Source organism: Ranitomeya imitator, chromosome 4 (genome assembly GCF_032444005.1).
Source record: "Ranitomeya imitator isolate aRanImi1 chromosome 4, aRanImi1.pri, whole genome shotgun sequence".
Lineage (NCBI taxonomy): Eukaryota > Metazoa > Chordata > Amphibia > Anura > Dendrobatidae > Ranitomeya > Ranitomeya imitator.
The window spans coordinates 716,066,206-716,086,586 of record NC_091285.1 but is presented as its reverse complement, the minus strand read 5'-3'; the positions used below and the strand labels follow the sequence as shown (position 1 = coordinate 716,086,586).

The 20,381-nt window shown below is 49.4% G+C and overlaps 1 protein-coding gene across 3 annotated transcripts in view; it reads left to right on the top strand.

Moving 5' to 3' along the window:
• CAMTA2 (calmodulin binding transcription activator 2) overlaps positions 1-20,381 on the top strand; it is a 137,357-nt gene that overhangs the window by 76,780 nt on the left and 40,196 nt on the right. For all 3 annotated transcript variants that reach the window (XM_069767517.1, XM_069767515.1, XM_069767516.1), the window contains exon 12: positions 5,583-5,710. In XM_069767517.1, coding sequence (XP_069623618.1) covers positions 5,583-5,710 — 128 coding nt within the window. The remainder of the gene's footprint in view (positions 1-5,582; positions 5,711-20,381) is intronic.

Genomic DNA, 20,381 nt, shown 5'->3' with positions numbered 1-20,381 from the left:
ACAGTGTAGTATGACTGTTGTTCACTGTATACAGATTTGTTACAATGTAACAGTGTAGTATGACTGCTGTTCACTGTATACAGACTTGTTCCAATGTAACTGTAGTATGACTGCTGTTCACTATATACAGACTTGTTACAATGTAACAGTGTAGTATGACTGTTGTTCACTGTATACAGATTTGTTACAATGTAACAGTGTAGTATGACTGCTGTTCACTGTATACAGATTTGTTACAATGTAACAGTGTAGTATGACTGTTGCTCACTGTATACAGATTTCTTACAATGTAACAGTGTAGTATGACTGCTGTTCACTGTATACAGATTTCCTACAATGTAACAGTGTAGTATGACTGCTGTTCACTGTATACAGATTTGTTACAATGTAACAGTGTAGTATGACTGTTGCTCACTGTATACAGACTTGTTCCAATGTAACAGTGTAGTATGACTGCTGTGCACTGTATACAGATTTGTTACAATGTAACAGTTTAGTATGACTGCTGTGCACTGTATACAGATTTGTTACAATGTAACAGTGTAATATGACTGTTGTTCACTGTATACAGATTTCTTACAATGAAACAGTGTAGTATGACTTCTGTTCACTGTATACAGATTTGTTACAATGTAACACTGTAGTACAAGTGTGTTGTCCATTTGTACACTGCATATAGACTTGTTCCAATGTAACAGTGTAGTACGACTGCTGTTCACTGTATACAGATTTGTTACAATGTAACAGTGTAGTATGACTGTTGTTCACTGTATACAGATTTCTTACAATGTAACACTGTAGTACAAGTGTGTTGTCCATTTGTTCACTGTATACAGACTTGTTCCAATGTAACAGTGTAGTACGACTGTTGCTCACTGTATACAGATTTGTTACAATATAACAGTGTAGTATGACTGCTGTTCACTGTATACAGATTTGTTACAATGTAACAGTGTAGTATGACTGTTGCTCACTGTATACAGATTTGTTACAATGTAACAGTGTAGAATGACTATTGCTTACTGTGTACAGACTTGTTACAATGTAACAGTGTAGTATGACTATGAAAGTTACAGCTGAACCGCGCATAAAGGGACCAAAACCACATAAAAAATGAATAAAGCAAATAAGCAAACACTAGTACAGCCACTAAAACTAATATCCAGAGGGCTACTAGGGGCTGGACAGAACCACCCAAGGTGCGGATAGGGCCGCGAAAATGGAACCAGGACAGATGTGCAGGAATGACTAAATACCTACACTGATAGTGCAGTCGGCCCCTTACCAGATATAAAGTATAGGATGGTAAATGTAAAAATATAAAATGGGAACATACATATGTGGAGCTGGCGGACTTACCGGAACATGGATGCCGCAGCGGCAGCAGAATGGGCAAGCATGTAGTTCTACGGTGAGAAGCCCAGAACCTCGTGGATAGAATACCGTGCCGGCCAGCAAATCTGGAGGGGCTGCGGCGCTGAGCTGCACCGAGAGGAGGATCAATGAATGGATGCACGTGGGCGCTGTACCGGGAAGCCCTGAGGCGGGAAAGGGCTGAACGCGCAGGCGAACCTGCAGGGGAGCGGGCACAGAATCGCTGTGTGGTCGCTACGTAGAGCCAGGGAATGCCCCGGCCGGTGGCGTCCCTGGATACGAGCAGGGGGAAGATGGCCGACAGAAGACTCAGCGTGTGACGTCACAGCTACGGAGCGGTACTGGGACCAGAATTAACCAACGCGTTTCGGAGGCACTACGTCCTCCTTCGTCAGGGTTACCGGTCCCTGAATGCTCAGATGGTTTATGAAGGAGCCCTGTGGACCAACCCCCCAGAAACGAGCCGCCCCCATCCCAATAATATGGACTGCCCATATTTTTTATTAATATTTTTACAAAAAATTTTTTCCTTTTTTTTTTTTTTTTTTTATTCACTATCTATTATCCCCTTTTGTGTTATCTTCAGGGGGGTGGTCTGGTCCCTTTTGGTTAAGGGGGTTAAGTGGGGGACGTTAGGCGCTATACTTTCATATTCTGCCACCGCTTCCCTATATGGGCAGTCCATATTATTGGGATGGGGGCGGCTCGTTTCTGGGGGGTTGGTCCACAGGGCTCCTTCATAAACCATCTGAGCATCCAGGGACCGGTAACCCTGACGAAGGAGGACGTAGTGCCTCCGAAACGCATTGGTTAATTCTGGTCCCAGTACCGCTCCGTAGCTGTGACGTCACACGCTGAGTCTTCTGTCGGCCATCTTCCCCCTGCTCGTATCCAGGGACGCCACCGGCCGGGGCATTCCCTGGCTCTACGTAGCGACCCCACAGCGATTCTGTGCCCGCTCCCCTGCAGGTTCGCCTGCGCGTTCAGCCCTTTCCCGCCTCAGGGCTTCCCGGTACAGCGCCCACGTGCATCCATTCATTGATCCTCCTCTCGGTGCAGCTCAGCGCCGCAGCCCCTCCAGATTTGCTGGCCGGCACGGTATTCTATCCACGAGGTTCTGGGCTTCTCACCGTAGAACTACATGCTTGCCCATTCTGCTGCCGCTGCGGCATCCATGTTCCGGTAAGTCCGCCAGCTCCACATATGTATGTTCCCATTTTATATTTTTACATTTACCATCCTATACTTTATATCTGGTAAGGGGCCGACTGCACTATCAGTGTAGGTATTTAGTCATTCCTGCACAGCTGTCCTGGTTCCATTTTCGCGGCCCTATCCGCACCTTGGGTGGTTCTGTCCAGCCCCTAGTAGCCCTCTGGATATTAGTTTTAGTGGCTGTACTAGTGTTTGCTTATTTGCTTTATTCATTTTTTATGTGGTTTTGGTCCCTTTATGCGCGGTTCAGCTGTAACTTTCATTGTGCATATTTCTATAGCAGGATTGGCACTTACCTGCCCTGACTCCAGCTGCTAGGGACCTTGGGGTTTGATATTAGCGCTTGTGTGTTTCCTTCTTTTAGTGTAGTATGACTGCTGTTCACTGTATACAGATTTGTTACAATGTAACAGTGTAGTATGACTGCTGTTCACTGTATACAGACTTGTTCCAATGTAACTGTAGTATGACTGCTGTTCACTGTATACAGATTTGTTACAATATAACTGTAGTATGACTGCTGTTCACTGTATACAGACTTGTTCCAATGTAACAGTGTAGTATGACTGTTGCTCACTGTATACAGATTTGTTACAATGTAACAGTGTAGTATGACTGCTGTTCACTGTATACAGATTTGTTACAATATAACAGTGTAGTATGACTGTTGCTCACTGTATACAGATTTGTTACAATATAACAGTGTAGTATGACTGCTGTTCACTGTATACAGATTTGTTACAATATAACAGTGTAGTATGACTGTTGCTCACTGTATACAGATTTGTTACAATGTAACTGTAGTATGACTGCTGTTCACTGTATACAGACTTGTTCCAATGTAACAGTGTAGTATGACTGTTGCTCACTGTATACAGATTTGTTACAATGTAACAGTGTAGTATGACTGCTGTTCACTGTATACAGACTTGTTCCAATGTAACTGTAGTATGACTGCTGTTCACTGTATACAGATTTGTTACAATATAACTGTAGTATGACTGCTGTTCACTGTATACAGACTTGTTCCAATGTAACAGTGTAGTATGACTGCTGTTCACTGTATACAGACTTGTTCCAATGTAACAGTGTAGTATGACTGTTGCTCACTGTATACAGATTTGTTACAATATAACAGTGTAGTATGACTGCTGTTCACTGTATACAGATTTGTTACAATATAACAGTGTAGTATGACTGTTGCTCACTGTATACAGATTTGTTACAATATAACAGTGTAGTATGACTGCTGTTCACTGTATACAGATTTGTTACAATATAACAGTGTAGTATGACTGTTGCTCACTGTATACAGATTTGTTACAATGTAACAGTGTAGTATGACTGTTGTTCACTGTATACAGACTTGTTACAATGTAACAGTGTAGTATGACTGTTGCTCACTGTATACAGATTTGTTACAATGTAACAGTGTAGTATGACTGCTGTTCACTGTATACAGACTTGTTACAATGTAACAGTGTAGTATGACTGCTGTTCACTGTATACAGACTTGTTCCAATGTAACAGTGTAGTACGACTGCTGTTCACTGTATACAGATTTGTTACAATGTAACAGTGTAGTATGACTGTTGTTCACTGTATACAGATTTCTTACAATGTAACACTGTAGTACAAGTGTGTTGTCCATTTGTTCACTGTATACAGATTTGTTACAATATAACAGTGTAGTATGACTGCTGTTCACTGTATACAGATTTGTTACAATATAACAGTGTAGTATGACTGTTGCTCACTGTATACAGATTTGTTACAATGTAACAGTGTAGTATGACTGTTGCTCACTGTATACAGATTTGTTACAATGTAACAGTGTAGAATGACTATTGCTTACTGTGTACAGACTTGTTACAATGTAACAGTGTAGTATGACTGTTGTTCACTGTATACAGATTTCTTACAATGTAACACTGTAGTACAAGTGTGTTGTCCATTTGTTCACTGTATACAGACTTGTTCCAATGTAACAGTGTAGTACGACTGTTGCTCACTGTATACAGATTTGTTACAATATAACAGTGTAGTATGACTGCTGTTCACTGTATACAGATTTGTTACAATGTAACAGTGTAGTATGACTATTGCTCACTGTATACAGATTTGTTACAATGTAACAGTGTAGAATGACTATTGCTTACTGTGTACAGACTTGTTACAATGTAACAGTGTAGTATGACTGTTGCTCACTGTATACAGATTTGTTACAATATAACAGTGTAGTACGACTGTGTTGTCCGCTTGTATAATGTATATATCTGAGGTATAATCCCAGGTAAATGTGCAGTACGACTGTTATCTGCCTGTATTCTGTACACAGCATAGATCCCAGGTCATGTTGTATCTTCCAGGTTATGGTGTAGGTCATCTCTATTTTGCGTTTCCCAGTAGTTTGTGCCCAGGCTGCCCTTAGGAGCCTTCCATGGTGGCACCTAGGTGTTAGGCTGCCCAGTCAATCCCAGTGCTTATTGAGAAATATTCCATGGGCTGAGTCGGATTTTCCTTCCCTTTTAATGAGCTAGAAAGGGAGGGGGATGTCTATTTTAGTAGGGTGAGGATTATAGGACAGAGAGGGCTGACACCGCTCATCACAGGACGACAGGAAATCTCAGTCTCAGGGTGATTCCCTGCCGCCAACTTCACAGGACCCTGCCGGACGGGGGGATCCCGGGGGCTGCCCCTGAGGATGCTGGGAAGGATCATACCTCTGGTGTGCATGACATGAAGGTAGGGGAGGGACAGCGGCTTCCACAACTCCGGCCTCGTGTTTTCTGGGGGTTGTAATGTGAATGAGTGGAATGATGTGCGGTGAGGCCACTACCAGGTGCCAGGGTCTCCGTGGGCGCAGAGTGGGCAGCGAGTGGCACAAGGTGGTAATGGGCTGTGGTTAGGTACTATGTGGCATAGGTTGGCAGTGGGCACATACCGGTACACCGCACATCCTCTGCCACTCATGGACCTCTCCTCTCCTGCAGACAATCAATTCAGGATGTCAATACTGGAGCGTCTGGAGCAGATGGAGCGTCGCATGGCGGATATGAGCTCCGGACAGCACCAGCCCACCGTCGGACCACAGTGCGGACCCCGCGCAGGAGACAGTCAGGTCAGTGCTCTGTGTGCAGGAGACAGTCAGGTCAGTGCTCCGTGTGCAGGAGACAGTCAGGTCAGGGCTCCATGTGCAGGCGACAGTCAGGTCAGTGCTCCGTGTGCAGGAGACAGTCAGGTCAGTGCTCTGTGTGCAGGAGACAGTCAGGTCAGTGCTCCGTGTGCAGGATACAGTCAGGTCAGTGCTCTGTGTGCAGGATACAGTCAGGTCAGTGCTCTGTGTGCAGGAGACAGTCAGGTCAGTGCTCCGTGTGCAGGATACAGTCAGGTCAGTGCTCTGTGTGCAGGATACAGTCAGGTCAGTGCTCTGTGTGCAGGATACAGTCAGGTCAGTGCTCCGTGTGCAGGATACAGTCAGGTCAGTGCTCCGTGTGCAGGATACAGTCAGGTCAGGGCTCCGTGTGCAGGATACAGTCAGGCCAGTGCTCCGTGTGCAGGATACAGTCAGGTCAGTGCTCCGTGTGCAGGAGACAGTCAGGTCAGTGCTCCGTGTGCAGGAGACAGTCAGGTCAGTGCTCCGTGTGCAGGAGACAGTCAGGTCAGTGCTCCGTGTGCAGGAGACAGTCAGGTCAGTGCTCCGTGTGCAGGAGACAGTCAGGTCAGTGCTCCGTGTGCAGGAGACAGTCAGGTCAGTGCTCCGTGTGCAGGAGACAGTCAGGTCAGTGCTCCGTGTGCAGGAGACAGTCAGGTCAGTGCTCTGTGTGCAGGAGACAGTCAGGTCAGTGCTCCGTGTGCAGGAGACAGTCAGGTCAGTGCTCTGTGTGCAGGAGACAGTCAGGTCAGTGCTCCGTGTGCAGGATACAGTCAGGTCAGTGCTCCGTGTGCAGGATACAGTCAGGTCAGTGCTCCGTGTGCAGGAGACAGTCAGGTCAGTGCTCCGTGTGCAGGAGACAGTCAGGTTAGTGCTCTGTGTGCAGGAGACAGTCAGGTTAGTGCTCCGTGTGCAGGATACAGTCAGGTCAGTGCTCCGTGTGCAGGAGACAGTCAGGTCAGTGCTCTGTGTGCAGGAGACAGTCAGGTTAGTGCTCCGTGTGCAGGATACAGTCAGGTCAGTGCTCCGTGTGCAGGAGACAGTCAGGTCAGTGCTCCGTGTGCAGGAGACAGTCAGGTCAGTGCTCCGTGTGCAGGAGACAGTCAGGTCAGTGCTCCGTGTGCAGGAGACAGTCAGGTCAGTGCTCCGTGTGCAGGAGACAGTCAGGTCAGTGCTCCGTGTGCAGGAGACAGTCAGGTCAGTGCTCCGTGTGCAGGAGACAGTCAGGTCAGTGCTCCGTGTGCAGGAGACAGTCAGGTCAGTGCTCTGTGTGCAGGAGACAGTCAGGTCAGTGCTCCGTGTGCAGGAGACAGTCAGGTCAGTGCTCCGTGTGCAGGAGACAGTCAGGTCAGTGCTCTGTGTGCAGGAGACAGTCAGGTCAGTGCTCCGTGTGCAGGAGACAGTCAGGTCAGTGCTCCGTGTGCAGGAGACAGTCAGGTCAGTGCTCTGTGTGCAGGAGACAGTCAGGTCAGTGCTCCGTGTGCAGGAGACAGTCAGGTCAGTGCTCCGTGTGCAGGAGACAGTCAGGTCAGTGCTCCGTGTGCAGGAGACAGTCAGGTCAGTGCTCTGTGTGCAGGAGACAGTCAGGTCAGTGCTCTGTGTGCAGGAGACAGTCAGGTCAGTGCTCTGTGTGCAGGAGACAGTCAGGTCAGTGCTCTGTGTGCAGGAGACAGTCAGGTCAGTGCTCCGTGTGCAGGAGACAGTCAGGTCAGTGCTCTGTGTGCAGGAGACAGTCAGGTCAGTGCTCTGTGTGCAGGAGACAGTCAGGTCAGTGCTCCGTGTGCAGGAGACAGTCAGGTCAGTGCTCCGTGTGCAGGAGACAGTCAGGTCAGTGCTCCGTGTGCAGGAGACAGTCAGGTCAGTGCTCCGTGTGCAGGAGACAGTCAGGTCAGTGCTCCGTGTGCAGGAGACAGTCAGGTCAGTGCTCCGTGTGCAGGAGACAGTCAGGTCAGTGCTCTGTGTGCAGGAGACAGTCAGGTCAGTGCTCTGTGTGCAGGAGACAGTCAGGTCAGTGCTCCGTGTGCAGGAGACAGTCAGGTCAGTGCTCCGTGTGCAGGAGACAGTCAGGTCAGTGCTCCGTGTGCAGGAGACAGTCAGGTCAGTGCTCCGTGTGCAGGAGACAGTCAGGTCAGTGCTCCGTGTGCAGGAGACAGTCAGGTCAGTGCTCCGTGTGCAGGAGACAGTCAGGTCAGTGCTCCGTGTGCAGGAGACAGTCAGGTCAGTGCTCCGTGTGCAGGAGACAGTCAGGTCAGTGCTCCGTGTGCAGGAGACAGTCAGGTCAGTGCTCCGTGTGCAGGAGACAGTCAGGTCAGTGCTCCGTGTGCAGGAGACAGTCAGGTCAGTGCTCCGTGTGCAGGAGACAGTCAGGTCAGTGCTCCGTGTGCAGGAGACAGTCAGGTCAGTGCTCCGTGTGCAGGAGACAGTCAGGTCAGTGCTCCGTGTGCAGGAGACAGTCAGGTCAGTGCTCCGTGTGCAGGAGACAGTCAGGTCAGTGCTCCGTGTGCAGGATACAGTCAGGTCAGTGCTCCGTGTGCAGGAGACAGTCAGGTCAGTGCTTTGTGTGCAGGAGACAGTCAGGTCAGTGCTCTGTGTGCAGGAGACAGTCAGGTCAGTGCTCCGTGTGCAGGATACAGTCAGGTCAGTGCTCCGTGTGCAGGATACAGTCAGGTCAGTGCTCCGTGTGTAGGAGACAGTCAGGTCAGTGCTCCGTGTGCAGGATACAGTCAGGTCAGTGCTCCGTGTGCAGGAGACAGTCCGGTCAGTGCTCCGTGTGCAGGAGACAGTCAGGTCAGTGCTCTGTGTGCAGGAGACAGTCAGGTCAGTGCTCTGTGTGCAGGAGACAGTCAGGTCAGTGCTCCGTGTGCAGGAGACAGTCAGGTCAGTGCTCTGTGTGCAGGAGACAGTCAGGTCAGTGCTCCTTGTGCAGGAGACAGTCAGGTCAGTGCTCCTTGTGCAGGAGACAGTCAGGTCAGTGCTCCTTGTGCAGGAGACAGTCAGGTCAGTGCTCCGTGTGCAGGAGACAGTCAGGTCAGTGCTCTGGGTCCATCCAGGGTGTCTGGATTCATCCTGTCTGGCGAGGTGTCTATGTACACACACACTCACGCACGCGCGCTTAGAATATCATCAAAAAGATAATTTATTTCAGTTCTTCAATACAAAACATGAATCTCCTATATTCTATGGAGTCATTACACACAGAGTGATCTATTTCATGTGTTACTTTCTGTTAATGTTGATGATTATGGCTTACAGCCAATGAAAACCCAAAAATCATTATCTCAGTAAATTAGAATACTTTATAACACCAGCTTGAAAAATGATTGTAAAATCTGAAATGTCGTCCTACTAAAATGTCTGTTCAGTAAATGCACTCAGTACTTGGTCCTTTTGCATCAATTACTGCATCAGTGCACACCCCCGCAGAAACCTTGCACACCTAGACATTCACAGACTCTCAGACTCTCTCCTACCCCTGTCCTCCATATCTTCACTCCACGACACGGACAGTGCCACCGCTTTCTATAACGCCACCCTCACATCAGCCATAGACTCAGTCGCCCCTCTCACACATGGCAAAGTGCGACGAACCAATAGGCAACCCTGGCACAACAGTCTCACCAAAAAACTTCGACAAGCATCCAGGGTCGCGGAGCAGCATTGGAAGAAAACACGCCTGCCAGACGACTTCACTGCTTTCAAACAAGCTACACTTGCCTTCAAATTAGCCCTCACCTCCGCTAAACAGACCTATTTCACTAACCTTATATCTTCATTATCCTACAACCCAAAACAACTGTTCAGCACATTTAACTCCCTCCTCCGCCCACCACTGCCACCTCCAACTCCCCACATCTCCTCCGAGGACTTTACCACCTACTTCAAAAACAAGATCGATCAAACAAGGCAAACCCTAACTGTTCCACCACCCCAACCACTCGATATGCCAGACCTCTGCGCTTCCCTAATAATCTCACTCTCCATCATCACTGAAGGAGAACTTACTCACCTCCTTTCCGAATCACACCTCACTACCTGTGCACTTGACCCCATCCCTTCCCACCTGCTCCCCAAACTCACTAACATGCGCATTCCAGCCCTAACCCATCTCTTCAACCTATCGCTGTCTTCTGGTACCTTCCCTTCTGCCTTCAAACATGCCACCATCACACCCATCCTCAAAAAAACTAACCTTGACCCAACTGCTATGCCCAGCTACCGCCCCATATCACTGCTCCCGTTTGCTTCAAAACTCCTTGAGCAGCACGTCCATGGTCAACCTTCCTCCCACCTCTCATCTAACTCTCTCCTTGACAACCTCCAATCTGGCTTCCGCCCCCACCACTCCACCGAAACTGCCCTGACAAAAATTACTAATGACTTACTCACAGCCAAAGCTAACAGACATTTCTCCATCCTCCTTCTCGACCTGTCCTCTGCCTTCGACACAGTCGATCACTGCCTACTGCTACAGATTCTTTCTTCCCTTGGCATCAAAGACCTTGCCCTGTCCTGGATTGCCTCATATCAAGATTCAAGATTCAAAGATTCAAAGAAGCTTTATTGGCAGGACCAAATACACATCAGTTTTGCCAAAGCAAGTGTATAGAGGCAATAGGGATAGGGACTGAGGGGATGTTGGGTAGGAGCTGTGGGGGGAGGTGGATGGGGCAGATCCAGGTTGGGGGCTATAGTCCATGGCATAGGGGAGGTGGATGGGGCAGATCCAGGGTGGGGGCTATAGTCCATGGCATAGGGGAGGTGGATGGGGCAGATCCAGGTTGGGGGCTATAGTCCATGGCATAGGGGAGGTGGATGGGGCAGGTTCAGGTTGGGGGCTATAGTCCATGGCATAGGGTAGGTGGATGGGGCAGGTTCAGGTTGGGGGCTATAGTCCATGGCATAGGGGAGGTGGATGGGGCAGGTCCATTGTGGGGGCTATAGTCCATGGCATAGGGGAGGTGGATGGGGCAGATCCAGGTTGGGGGCTATAGTCCATGGCATAGGGGAGGTGGATGGGGCAGGTTCAGGTTGGGGGCTATAGTCCATGGCATAGGGGAGGTGGATGGGGCAGGTTCAGGTTGGGGGCTATAGTCCATGGCATAGGGGAGGTGGATGGGGCAGGTCCATTGTGGGGGCTATAGTCCATGGCATAGGGGAGGTGGATGGGGCAGATCCAGGTTGGGGGCTATAGTCCATGGCATCATAGTTCTCTTTCTCGCAGTCTATGGCATTCGCTCACATACCGCGCTGCTATCTCCACCGCTCTCTCTTCTTCTCCCAGCAAGATATATGTTTTCTCTTCCTCCTTCATGGTGATGAAGTCTGGGAAGAGATGTGAGAGTCTCCTGAAGTGAGTGTCCCTCACTGCTGAGTATTTGGAGCAGTGTAGCAGGAAGTGGGTTTCGTCCTCTATGGCCTCCTGATCACAGTGTTGGCACAGTCTTTCCTCCCTGGGCTTGTAGCTCTGCCTGTGTCGGCCACATTCGATGGCCAGACTGTGGGCGCTGAGTCTATATCGGCTCAGGATCTGGCGGTCTCTGGGGTCCGGGAGTTTCTCCAGATATGGGGCCAGTCTGTAGTCTCTCTGTAGGCTCCGGTACATGGTCAGTTTCTGTGAGCTGATGATATCATTCTTCCAGTCACTGACATACCTCTCCTGGCCTTCATCTGCCATCTTCCTAATTCCGGCTTTTGTCAGGTTGTTGTGATTGGTGTTCTGGTCCGGTTGGGTTTGGCTGGGCTGTTCCGGGGGTTCTGGTTTTTCTGTTTCACCTACATGTATCAGGGCTTTATGGTGATGGGAGCTTGGATTGCTCCTATGCAGGTGAGCCCGGAATGACAGCGCCCTCTTTAGAACTTTAGAACATATCTCTCCGACCGCACATTCAGCGTTTCCCACTCCCCCACCACCTCCTCATCCCTCCCTCTCTGTTTGTGTCCCTCAAGGCTCTGTCCTGGGGCCCCTACTTTTTTACATCTATACCCTTGGCCTAGGACATCTCATAAAGTCCAATGGCTTCCAGTACCACCTATATGCGGACGACACTCAGATCTACCTCTCTGGCCCAGATGTCACCTCCCTGTTGTCCAGAATCTCAGAGTGCCTATCAGCCATATCCTCCTTCTTCACCTCTCGCTTCGTAAAACTCAATGTAGACAAAACCGAACTCATAATCTTTCCTCCATCCCACGTATCCCCCGTACCTGACCTATCTATTATGGTAAACGGCATCGCAGTCTCTCCCGCACCTGAAATCCGCTGCCTCCAGGAAACAATCGACTCTGCCCTGTCCTTCACACCACACGTCCAAACTCTTGCCACCTCCTGTCGCCTCCAACTCAAAAATATTGCCTGAATCGGTCCCTTCCTCAGCCCACAATCTACTAAAACTCTTGTGCATGCCCTCATCATCTCCCGCCTCGATTACTGCAACACCCTCCTCTGTGGCCTACCCGCTAACTCCCTTTTACCTCTAAAGTCCATCCTCAACTCTGCTGCCTGCCTAATCCACCTCTCTCCTTCTACTCCCCTGTTTCTCTCCTCTGCAAATCCCTCCACTTGCTCCCAATTCCCCAACAAATCCAGTTCAATCTACTAACACTGACCTACAAAGCCATCCACAACCAGTCCCCTCCCAATATATCTCTGAGCTAATCTCCCAATATCTTCCCTCACGTAATCTTCGATCCTCCCAAGACCTCCTACTCTCCTCCACACTTATTCCTTCCTCACACAACCGCCTCCAAGATTTCTTCCGAATATCCCCCATCCTCTGGAATTCCACGCAACACGTCCGATTATCCACCACCCTCGGATCCTTCAGACAGAACCCGAATACCCATCTCTTCAGGAAAGTCTACAGCCTGCAATAACCATTCTGCCGCCTCACCACCACCCGAGCTGCCGCCGCCTCACCACCACCCGAGCTGCCGCCACCTCACTACCACCCGAGCTGCCGCCTCACCAACCACCCGAGCTGCCGCCGCCTCACCACCACCCGAGCTGCCGCCTCACCCCCACCAGAGCTGCGGCCTCACCACCACCAGAGCTGCGGCCTCACCACCACCACCAGAGCTGCCACACCCCCCGACCTTCTGTCTCTTCCCCATTATCCCATAGAATGTAAGTCCGCAAGGACAGGGTCCTCTCCCCTCTGTACCGTCTGTCATTCTATATTGGTTTACTGTAAACGATATCTATAACTCTTTATGAAACCCCCTTCTCATGTACAGAACCATGGAATTAATGGTGCTATATAAATAAATAATAATAATCAATGCGGCGTGGCATGGAGGCGATCAGCCTGTGGCGCTGCTGAGCTGTTATGGAAGCCCAGGTTGCTTTGATAGCAGCCTTCAGCTCGTCTGCATTGTTGGGTCTGGTGTCTCTCATCTTCCTCTTGACAATACTCCACAGATTCTCTATGGGGTTAAGGTCAGGCGAGTTTGCTGCCAATCATGCCCAGTGATACTGCTGTTTGTACACCAGGTATTGGTACTTTTGGCCGTGTGGACAGGGGCCAAGTGCTGCTGGAGAATGACATTTCCATCTCCAAAAAGCTTATCGACAGAGGGAAGCATGAAGTGCTCTAAAATGTCCTGGTAGACGGCTGCGCTGACTTTGGCCTCGTTTCCTTGTGGATTGTCAATGACGCCTTCTGGACATCTATAGGTCAGGAGTCTTCCCCATGATTGTGGAGCTACTGAAACAGACTAAGGGACCTTTATAAACACTTGGGAGCCTTTACAGGTGTTTTATGTTAATTATTCTAATTTACTGAGATAATGACTTGACTGTCCTCCTGGATACACCTGTCCATATTAAGACTCTCTCCTCCTGGCTGTATATATACTCCTCTCCTCTTGGCTGTATATATACTCCTCTCTCTCCTCCTGGCTGTATATATACTCCTCTCCTCTTGGCTGTATATATACTCCTCTCTCTCTCCTCCTGGCTGTATATATACTCCTCTCTCTCCTCCTGGCTGTATATATACTCCTCTCTCTCCTCCTGGCTGTATATATACTCCTCTCTCCTCCTGGCTGTATATATACTCCTCTCTCCTCCTGGCTGTATATATACTCCTCTCTCCTCCTGGCTGTATATATACTCCTCTCTCTCCTCCTGGCTGTATATATACTCCTCTCTCCTCCTGGCTGTATATATACTCCTCTCTCCTCCTGGCTGTATATATACTCCTCTCTCCTCCTGGCTGTATATATACTCCTCTCTCTCCTCCTGGCTGTATATATACTCCTCTCTCTCATCCTGGCTGTATATATACTCCTCTCTCTCCTCCTGGCTGTATATACTCCTCTCTCTCCTCCTGGCTGTATATATACTCCTCTCTCCTCCTGGCTGTATATATACTCCTCTCTCCTCCTGGCTGTATATATACTCCTCTCTCTCCTCCTGGCTGTATATATACTCCTCTCTCCTCCTGGCTGTATATATACTCCTCTCTCTTCCTGGCTGTATATATACTCCTCTCTCTCCTCCTGGCTGTATATATACTCCTCTCTCTCCTCCTGGCTGTATATATACTCCTCTCCTCTTGGCTGTATATATACTCCTCTCTCCTCCTGGCTGTATATATACTCCTCTCTCCTCCTGGCTGTATATATACTCCTCTCTCTCCTCCTTGCTGTATATACTCCTCTCTCTCCTCCTGGCTGTATATATATACTCCTCTCTCCTCCTGGCTGTATATATACTCCTCTCTCCTCCTGGCTGTATATATACTCCTCTCTCCTCCTGGCTGTATATACTCCTCTCTCTTCCTGGCTGTATATATACTCCTCTCTCTCCTCCTGGCTGTATATATACTCCTCTCTCCTCCTGGCTGTATATACTCCTCTCTCTTCCTGGCTGTATATATACTCCTCTCTCTCCTCCTGGCTGTATATATACTCCTCTCTCCTCCTGGCTGTATATACTCCTCTCTCCTCCTGGCTGTATAATTACTCCTCTCTCCTCCTGGCTGTATATACTCCTCTCTTCCTGGCTGTATATATACTCCTCTCTCTCCTCCTGGCTGTATATACTCCTCTCTCTTCCTGGCTGTATATATACTCCTCTCTCTCCTCCTGGCTGTATATATACTCCTCTCTCTCCTCCTGGCTGTATATATACTCCTCTCTCCTCCTGGCTGTATGTATACTCCTCTCTCCTCCAGGCTGTATATATACTCCTCTCTCTCCCCTCCTGGCTGTATATATACTCCTCTCTCCTCTTGGCTGTATATATACTCCTCTCTCTCCTCTTGGCTGTATATATACTCCTCTCTCTCCTCCTGGCTGTATATACTCCTCTCTCTCCTCCTGGCTGTATATATACTCCTCTCTCCTCCTGGCTGTATATATACTCCTCTCTCCTCCAGGCTGTATATATACTCCTCTCTCTCCCCTCCTGGCTGTATATATACTCCTCTCTCCTCTTGGCTGTATATATACTCCTCTCTCTCCTCTTGGCTGTATATATACTCCTCTCTCTCCTCCTTGCTGTATATACTCCTCTCTCTCCTCCTGGCTGTATATATACTCCTCTCTCCTCCTGGCTGTATATATACTCCTCTCTCCTCCTGGCTGTATATATACTCCTCTCTCCTCCTGGCTGTATATATACTCCTCTCTCTTCCTGGCTGTATATATACTCCTCTCTCTCCTCCTGGCTGTATATATACTCCTCTCTCTCCTCTTGGCTGTATATATACTACTCTCTCCTCCTGGCTGTATATATACTCCTCTCTCTCCTCCTGGCTGTATATATACTCCTCTCTCTCCTCCTGGCTGTATATATACTCCTCTCTCTTCCTGGCTGTATATATACTCCTCTCTCTCCTCCTGGCTGTATATATACTCCTCTCTCTCCTCTTGGCTGTATATATACTCCTCTCTCTTCCTGGCTGTATATATACTCCTCTCTCTCCTCCTGGCTGTATATATACTCCTCTCTCTCCTCTTGGCTGTATATATACTCCTCTCTCTCCTCCTGGCTGTATATATACTCCTCTCTCCTCTTGGCTGTATATATACTCCTCTCTCCTCTTGGCTGTATATATACTCCTCTCTCTTCCTGGCTGTATATATACTCCTCTCTCTCCTCCTGGCTGTATATATACTCCTCTCTCTCCTCTTGGCTGTATATATACTCCTCTCTCTCCTCTTGGCTGTATATATACTCCTCTCTCTCCTCCTGGCTGTATATACTCCTCTCTCTCCTCCTGGCTGTATATATATACTCTTCTCTCTCCTCCTGGCTGTATATATACTCCTCTCTCCTCCTGGCTGTATATATACTCCTCTCTCTCCTCCTGGCTGTATATATACTCCTCTCCTCTTGGCTGTATATATACTCCTCTCTCCTCCTGGCTGTATATATACTCCTCTCCTCTTGGCTGTATATATACTCCTCTCTCTCCTCCTGGCTGTATATATACTCCTCTCTCTCCTCCTGGCTGTATATATACTCCTCTCTCCTCCTGGCTGTATATATACTCCTCTCTCCTCCTGGCTGTATATATACTCCTCTCTCTCCTCCTGGCTGTATATATACTCCTCTCCTCTTGGCTTTATATATACTCCTCTCTCCTCCTGGCTGTATATATACTCCTCTCTCTCCTCCTGGCTGTATATATACTCTCTCTCCTCCTGGCTGTATATATACTCCTCTCCTCTTGGCTGTATATATACTCCTCTCTCCTCCTGGCTGTATATATACTCCTCTCTCCTCCTGGCTGTATATATACTCCTCTCTCCTCCTGGCTGTATATATACTCCTCTCTCCTCCTGGCTGTATATATACTCCTCTCTCCTCCTGGCTGTATATATACTCCTCTCTCTCCTCCTGGCTGTATATACTCCTCTCTCCTCCTGGCTGTATATACTCCTCTCTCCTCCTGGCCGTATATATACTCCTCTCTCTCCTCCTGGCTGTATATATACTCCTCTCTCCTCCTGGCTGTATATATACTCCTCTCTCCTCCTGGCTGTATATATACTCCTCTCTCTCCTCCTGGCTGTATATATACTCCTCTCCTCTTGGCTGTATATATACTTTTCTCTCCTCCTGGCTGTATATATACTCCTCTCTCCTCCTGGCTGTATATATACTCCTCTCTCCTCCTGGCTGTATATATACTCCTCTCTCTCCTCCTGGCTGTATATATACTCCTCTCCTCTTGGCTGTATATATACTTTTCTCTCCTCCTGGCTGTATATATACTCCTCTCTCCTCCTAGCTGTATATATACTCCTCTCTCTCCTCCTGGCTGTATATATACTTTTCTCTCCTCCTGGCTGTATATATACTCCTCTCTCTCCTCCTGGCTGTATATATACTCCTCTCTCCTCCTGGCTGTATATATACTCCTCTCTCCTCCTGGCTGTATATATACTCCTCTCTCCTCCTGGCTGTATATATACTCCTCTCTCCTCCTGGCTGTATATATACTCCTCTCTCCTCCTGGCTGTATATATACTCCTCTCTCTCCTCCTGGCTGTATATATACTTCTCTCTCTCCTCCTGGCTGTATATATACTCCTCTCTCTCCTCCTGGCTGTATATATACTCTTCTCTCTCCTCCTGGCTGTATATATACTCCTCTCTCTCCTCCTGGCTGTATATATACTCCTCTCTCTCCTCCTGGCTGTATATATACTCCTCTCTCTCCTCCTGGCTGTATATATACTCCTCTCTCCTCCTGGCTGTATATATACTCCTCTCTCTCCTCCTGGCTGTATATATACTCCTCTCTCTCCTCCTGGCTGTATATACTCCTCTCTCTCCTCCTGGCTGTATATATACTCCTCTCTCTCCTCCTGGCTGTATATATACTCCTCTCTCTCCTCCTGGCTGTATATATACTCCTCTCTCTCCTCCTGGCTGTATATATACTCCTCTCTCTCCTCCTGGCTGTATATATACTCCTCTCTCTCCTCCTGGCTGTATATATACTCCTCTCTCCTCCTGGCTGTATATATACTCCTCTCTCCTCCTGGCTGTATATATACTCCTCTCTCCTCCTGGCTGTATATATACTCCTCTCTCTCCTCCTGGCTGTATATATACTTCTCTCTCTCCTCCTGGCTGTATATATACTCCTCTCTCTCCTCCTGGCTGTATATATACTCCTCTCTCTCCTCCTGGCTGTATATATACTCCTCTCTCTCCTCCTGGCTGTATATATACTCCTCTCTCTCCTCCTGGCTGTATATATACTCCTCTCTCTCCTCCTGGCTGTATATATACTCCTCTCTCTCCTCCTGGCTGTATATATACTCCTCTCTCCTCCTGGCTGTATATATACTCCTCTCTCCTCCTGGCTGTATATATACTCCTCTCTCTCCTCCTGGCTGTATATATACTCCTCTCTCTCCTCCTGGCTGTATATATACTCCTCTCTCTCCTCCTGGCTGTATATATACTCCTCTCTCCTCCTGGCTGTATATATACTCCTCTCTCCTCCTGGCTGTATATATACTCCTCTCTCCTCCTGGCTGTATATATACTCCTCTCTCCTCCTGGCTGTATATATACTCCTCTCTCTCCTCCTGGCTGTATATATACTCCTCTCTCCTCCTGGCTGTATATATACTCCTCTCTCCTCCTGGCTGTATATATACTCCTCTCTCCTCCTGGCTGTATATATACTCCTCTCTCTCCTCCTGGCTGTATATATACTCCTCTCTCTCCTCCTGGCTGTATATATACTCCTCTCTCTCCTCTTGGCTGTATATATACTCCTCTCTCTCCTCCTGGCTGTATATATACTCCTCTCTCTCCTCCTGGCTGTATATATACTCCTCTCTCCTCCTGGCTGTATATATACTCCTCTCTCTCCTCCTGGCTGTGTATATATATATATACTCCTCTCTTGCTGTGTACCTGGGTTAGTAGTTACACGGCTCGTCAGATCAGACCCATCCTCTCCTGCCGTTGTCAGATTCCCCCCACGTCCACATATTGTGATTCGTGGATTATGGGGTCTCACCTTATTGTGGTGGTCTATCGCCGGGCTGGAGGAGGAGGAGGAGGAGGAATGCATCGTCTGTTTAAATTTCCATCAGACGTCACCCGAGATTTACTAAGTGGATTATTCGCTTCTTAAGTTACACACAATATTTTCCACCGCGTCTGTTCCCTGCAGGGGGTGCGGGCAGCAGTGTATCCTCTGCGGAGGGTCCGGGGCAGCAGTGTATCCTCTGCGGAGGGTCCGGGGCAGCAGTGTATCCTCTGCGGAGGGTCCAGGACAGCAGTGTATACTCTGCGGAGGGTCCGGGACAGCAGTGTATACTCTGCGGAGGGTCCGGGACAGCAGTGTATACTCTGCGGAGGGTCCGGGGCAGCAGTGTATACTCTGCGGAGGGTCCGGGGCAGCAGTGTATCCTCTGCGGAGGGTCCGGGGCAGCAGTGTATCCTCTGCGGAGGGTCCGGGGCAGCAGTGTATCCTCTGCGGAGGGTCCGGGGCAGCAGTGTATCCTCTGCGGAGGGTCCAGGACAGCAGTGTATACTCTGCGGAGAGTCCGGGACAGCAGTGTATACTCTGCGGAGGGTCCGGGACAGCAGTGTATACTCTGCGGAGGGTCCGGGACAGCAGTGTATACTCTGCGGAGGGTCCGGGGCAGCAGTGTATCCTCTGCGGAGGGTCCGGGACAGCAGTGTTTCCTGTCCAGAGGGTCCGGGGCAGCAGTGTATCCTCTGCGGAGGGTTCGGGACAGCAGTGTATACTCTGCGGAGGGTCCGGGACAGCATTGTATCCTCTGCGGAGGGTCCGGGGCAGCAGTGTATCCTCTGCGGAGGGTTCGGGACAGCAGTGTATCCTCTGCGGAGGGTTCGGGACAGCATTGTATCCTCTGCGGAGGGTTCGGGACAGCATTGTATCCTCTGCGGAGGGTCCGGGGCAGCAGTGTATCCTCTGCAGAGGGTCCGGGGCAGCAGTGTATCCTCTGCGGAGGGTCCGGGGCAGCAGTGTATCCTCTGCGGAGGGTCCGGGGCTTTTACAGTCACCCCCTCATCACTTACCTATTCTGCTCCAACTGCATCCACCAGATCCTGTCTCTCTCGTGTGATAACACTGGATCCACCATACAGTGGATTCGGAAAGTATTCAGACCCCTTTAAATTTTTCACTCTTTGTTTCATTGCAGCCATTTGGTAAATTCAGAAAAGTTCATTTTTTTCTCATTAACCCCTTTCTGCCATTAGACGTACTATTGCGTCCATGTGGGGTGGGCTTTACTTCCCAAGGACGCAATAGTACGTCATATGCGATCGGCAGCGCTCACGGGGGGAGCGCCGCCGATCGCGGCCGGGTGTCAGCTGTTTATCGCAGCTGACATCCGGCACTATGTGCCAGGAGCGGTCACGGACCGCCCCCGGCACATTAACCCCCGGCACACCGCGATCAAAGATGATCGCGATGTGCCGGCGGTGCAGGGAAGCACCGCGCAGGGAGGGGGCTCCCTGCGGGCTTCCCTGAGCCCCCCGCAGCAACGCGATGTGATCGCGTTGCTGCGAGGGTCTCACCTCCCTCCCTGCTCCCTCCAGCCCCGGATCCAAGATGGCCGCGGATCCGGGTCCTGCAGGGAGGGAGGTGGCTTCACAGAGCCTGCTCATAGCAGGCACTGTGAAGCAGCC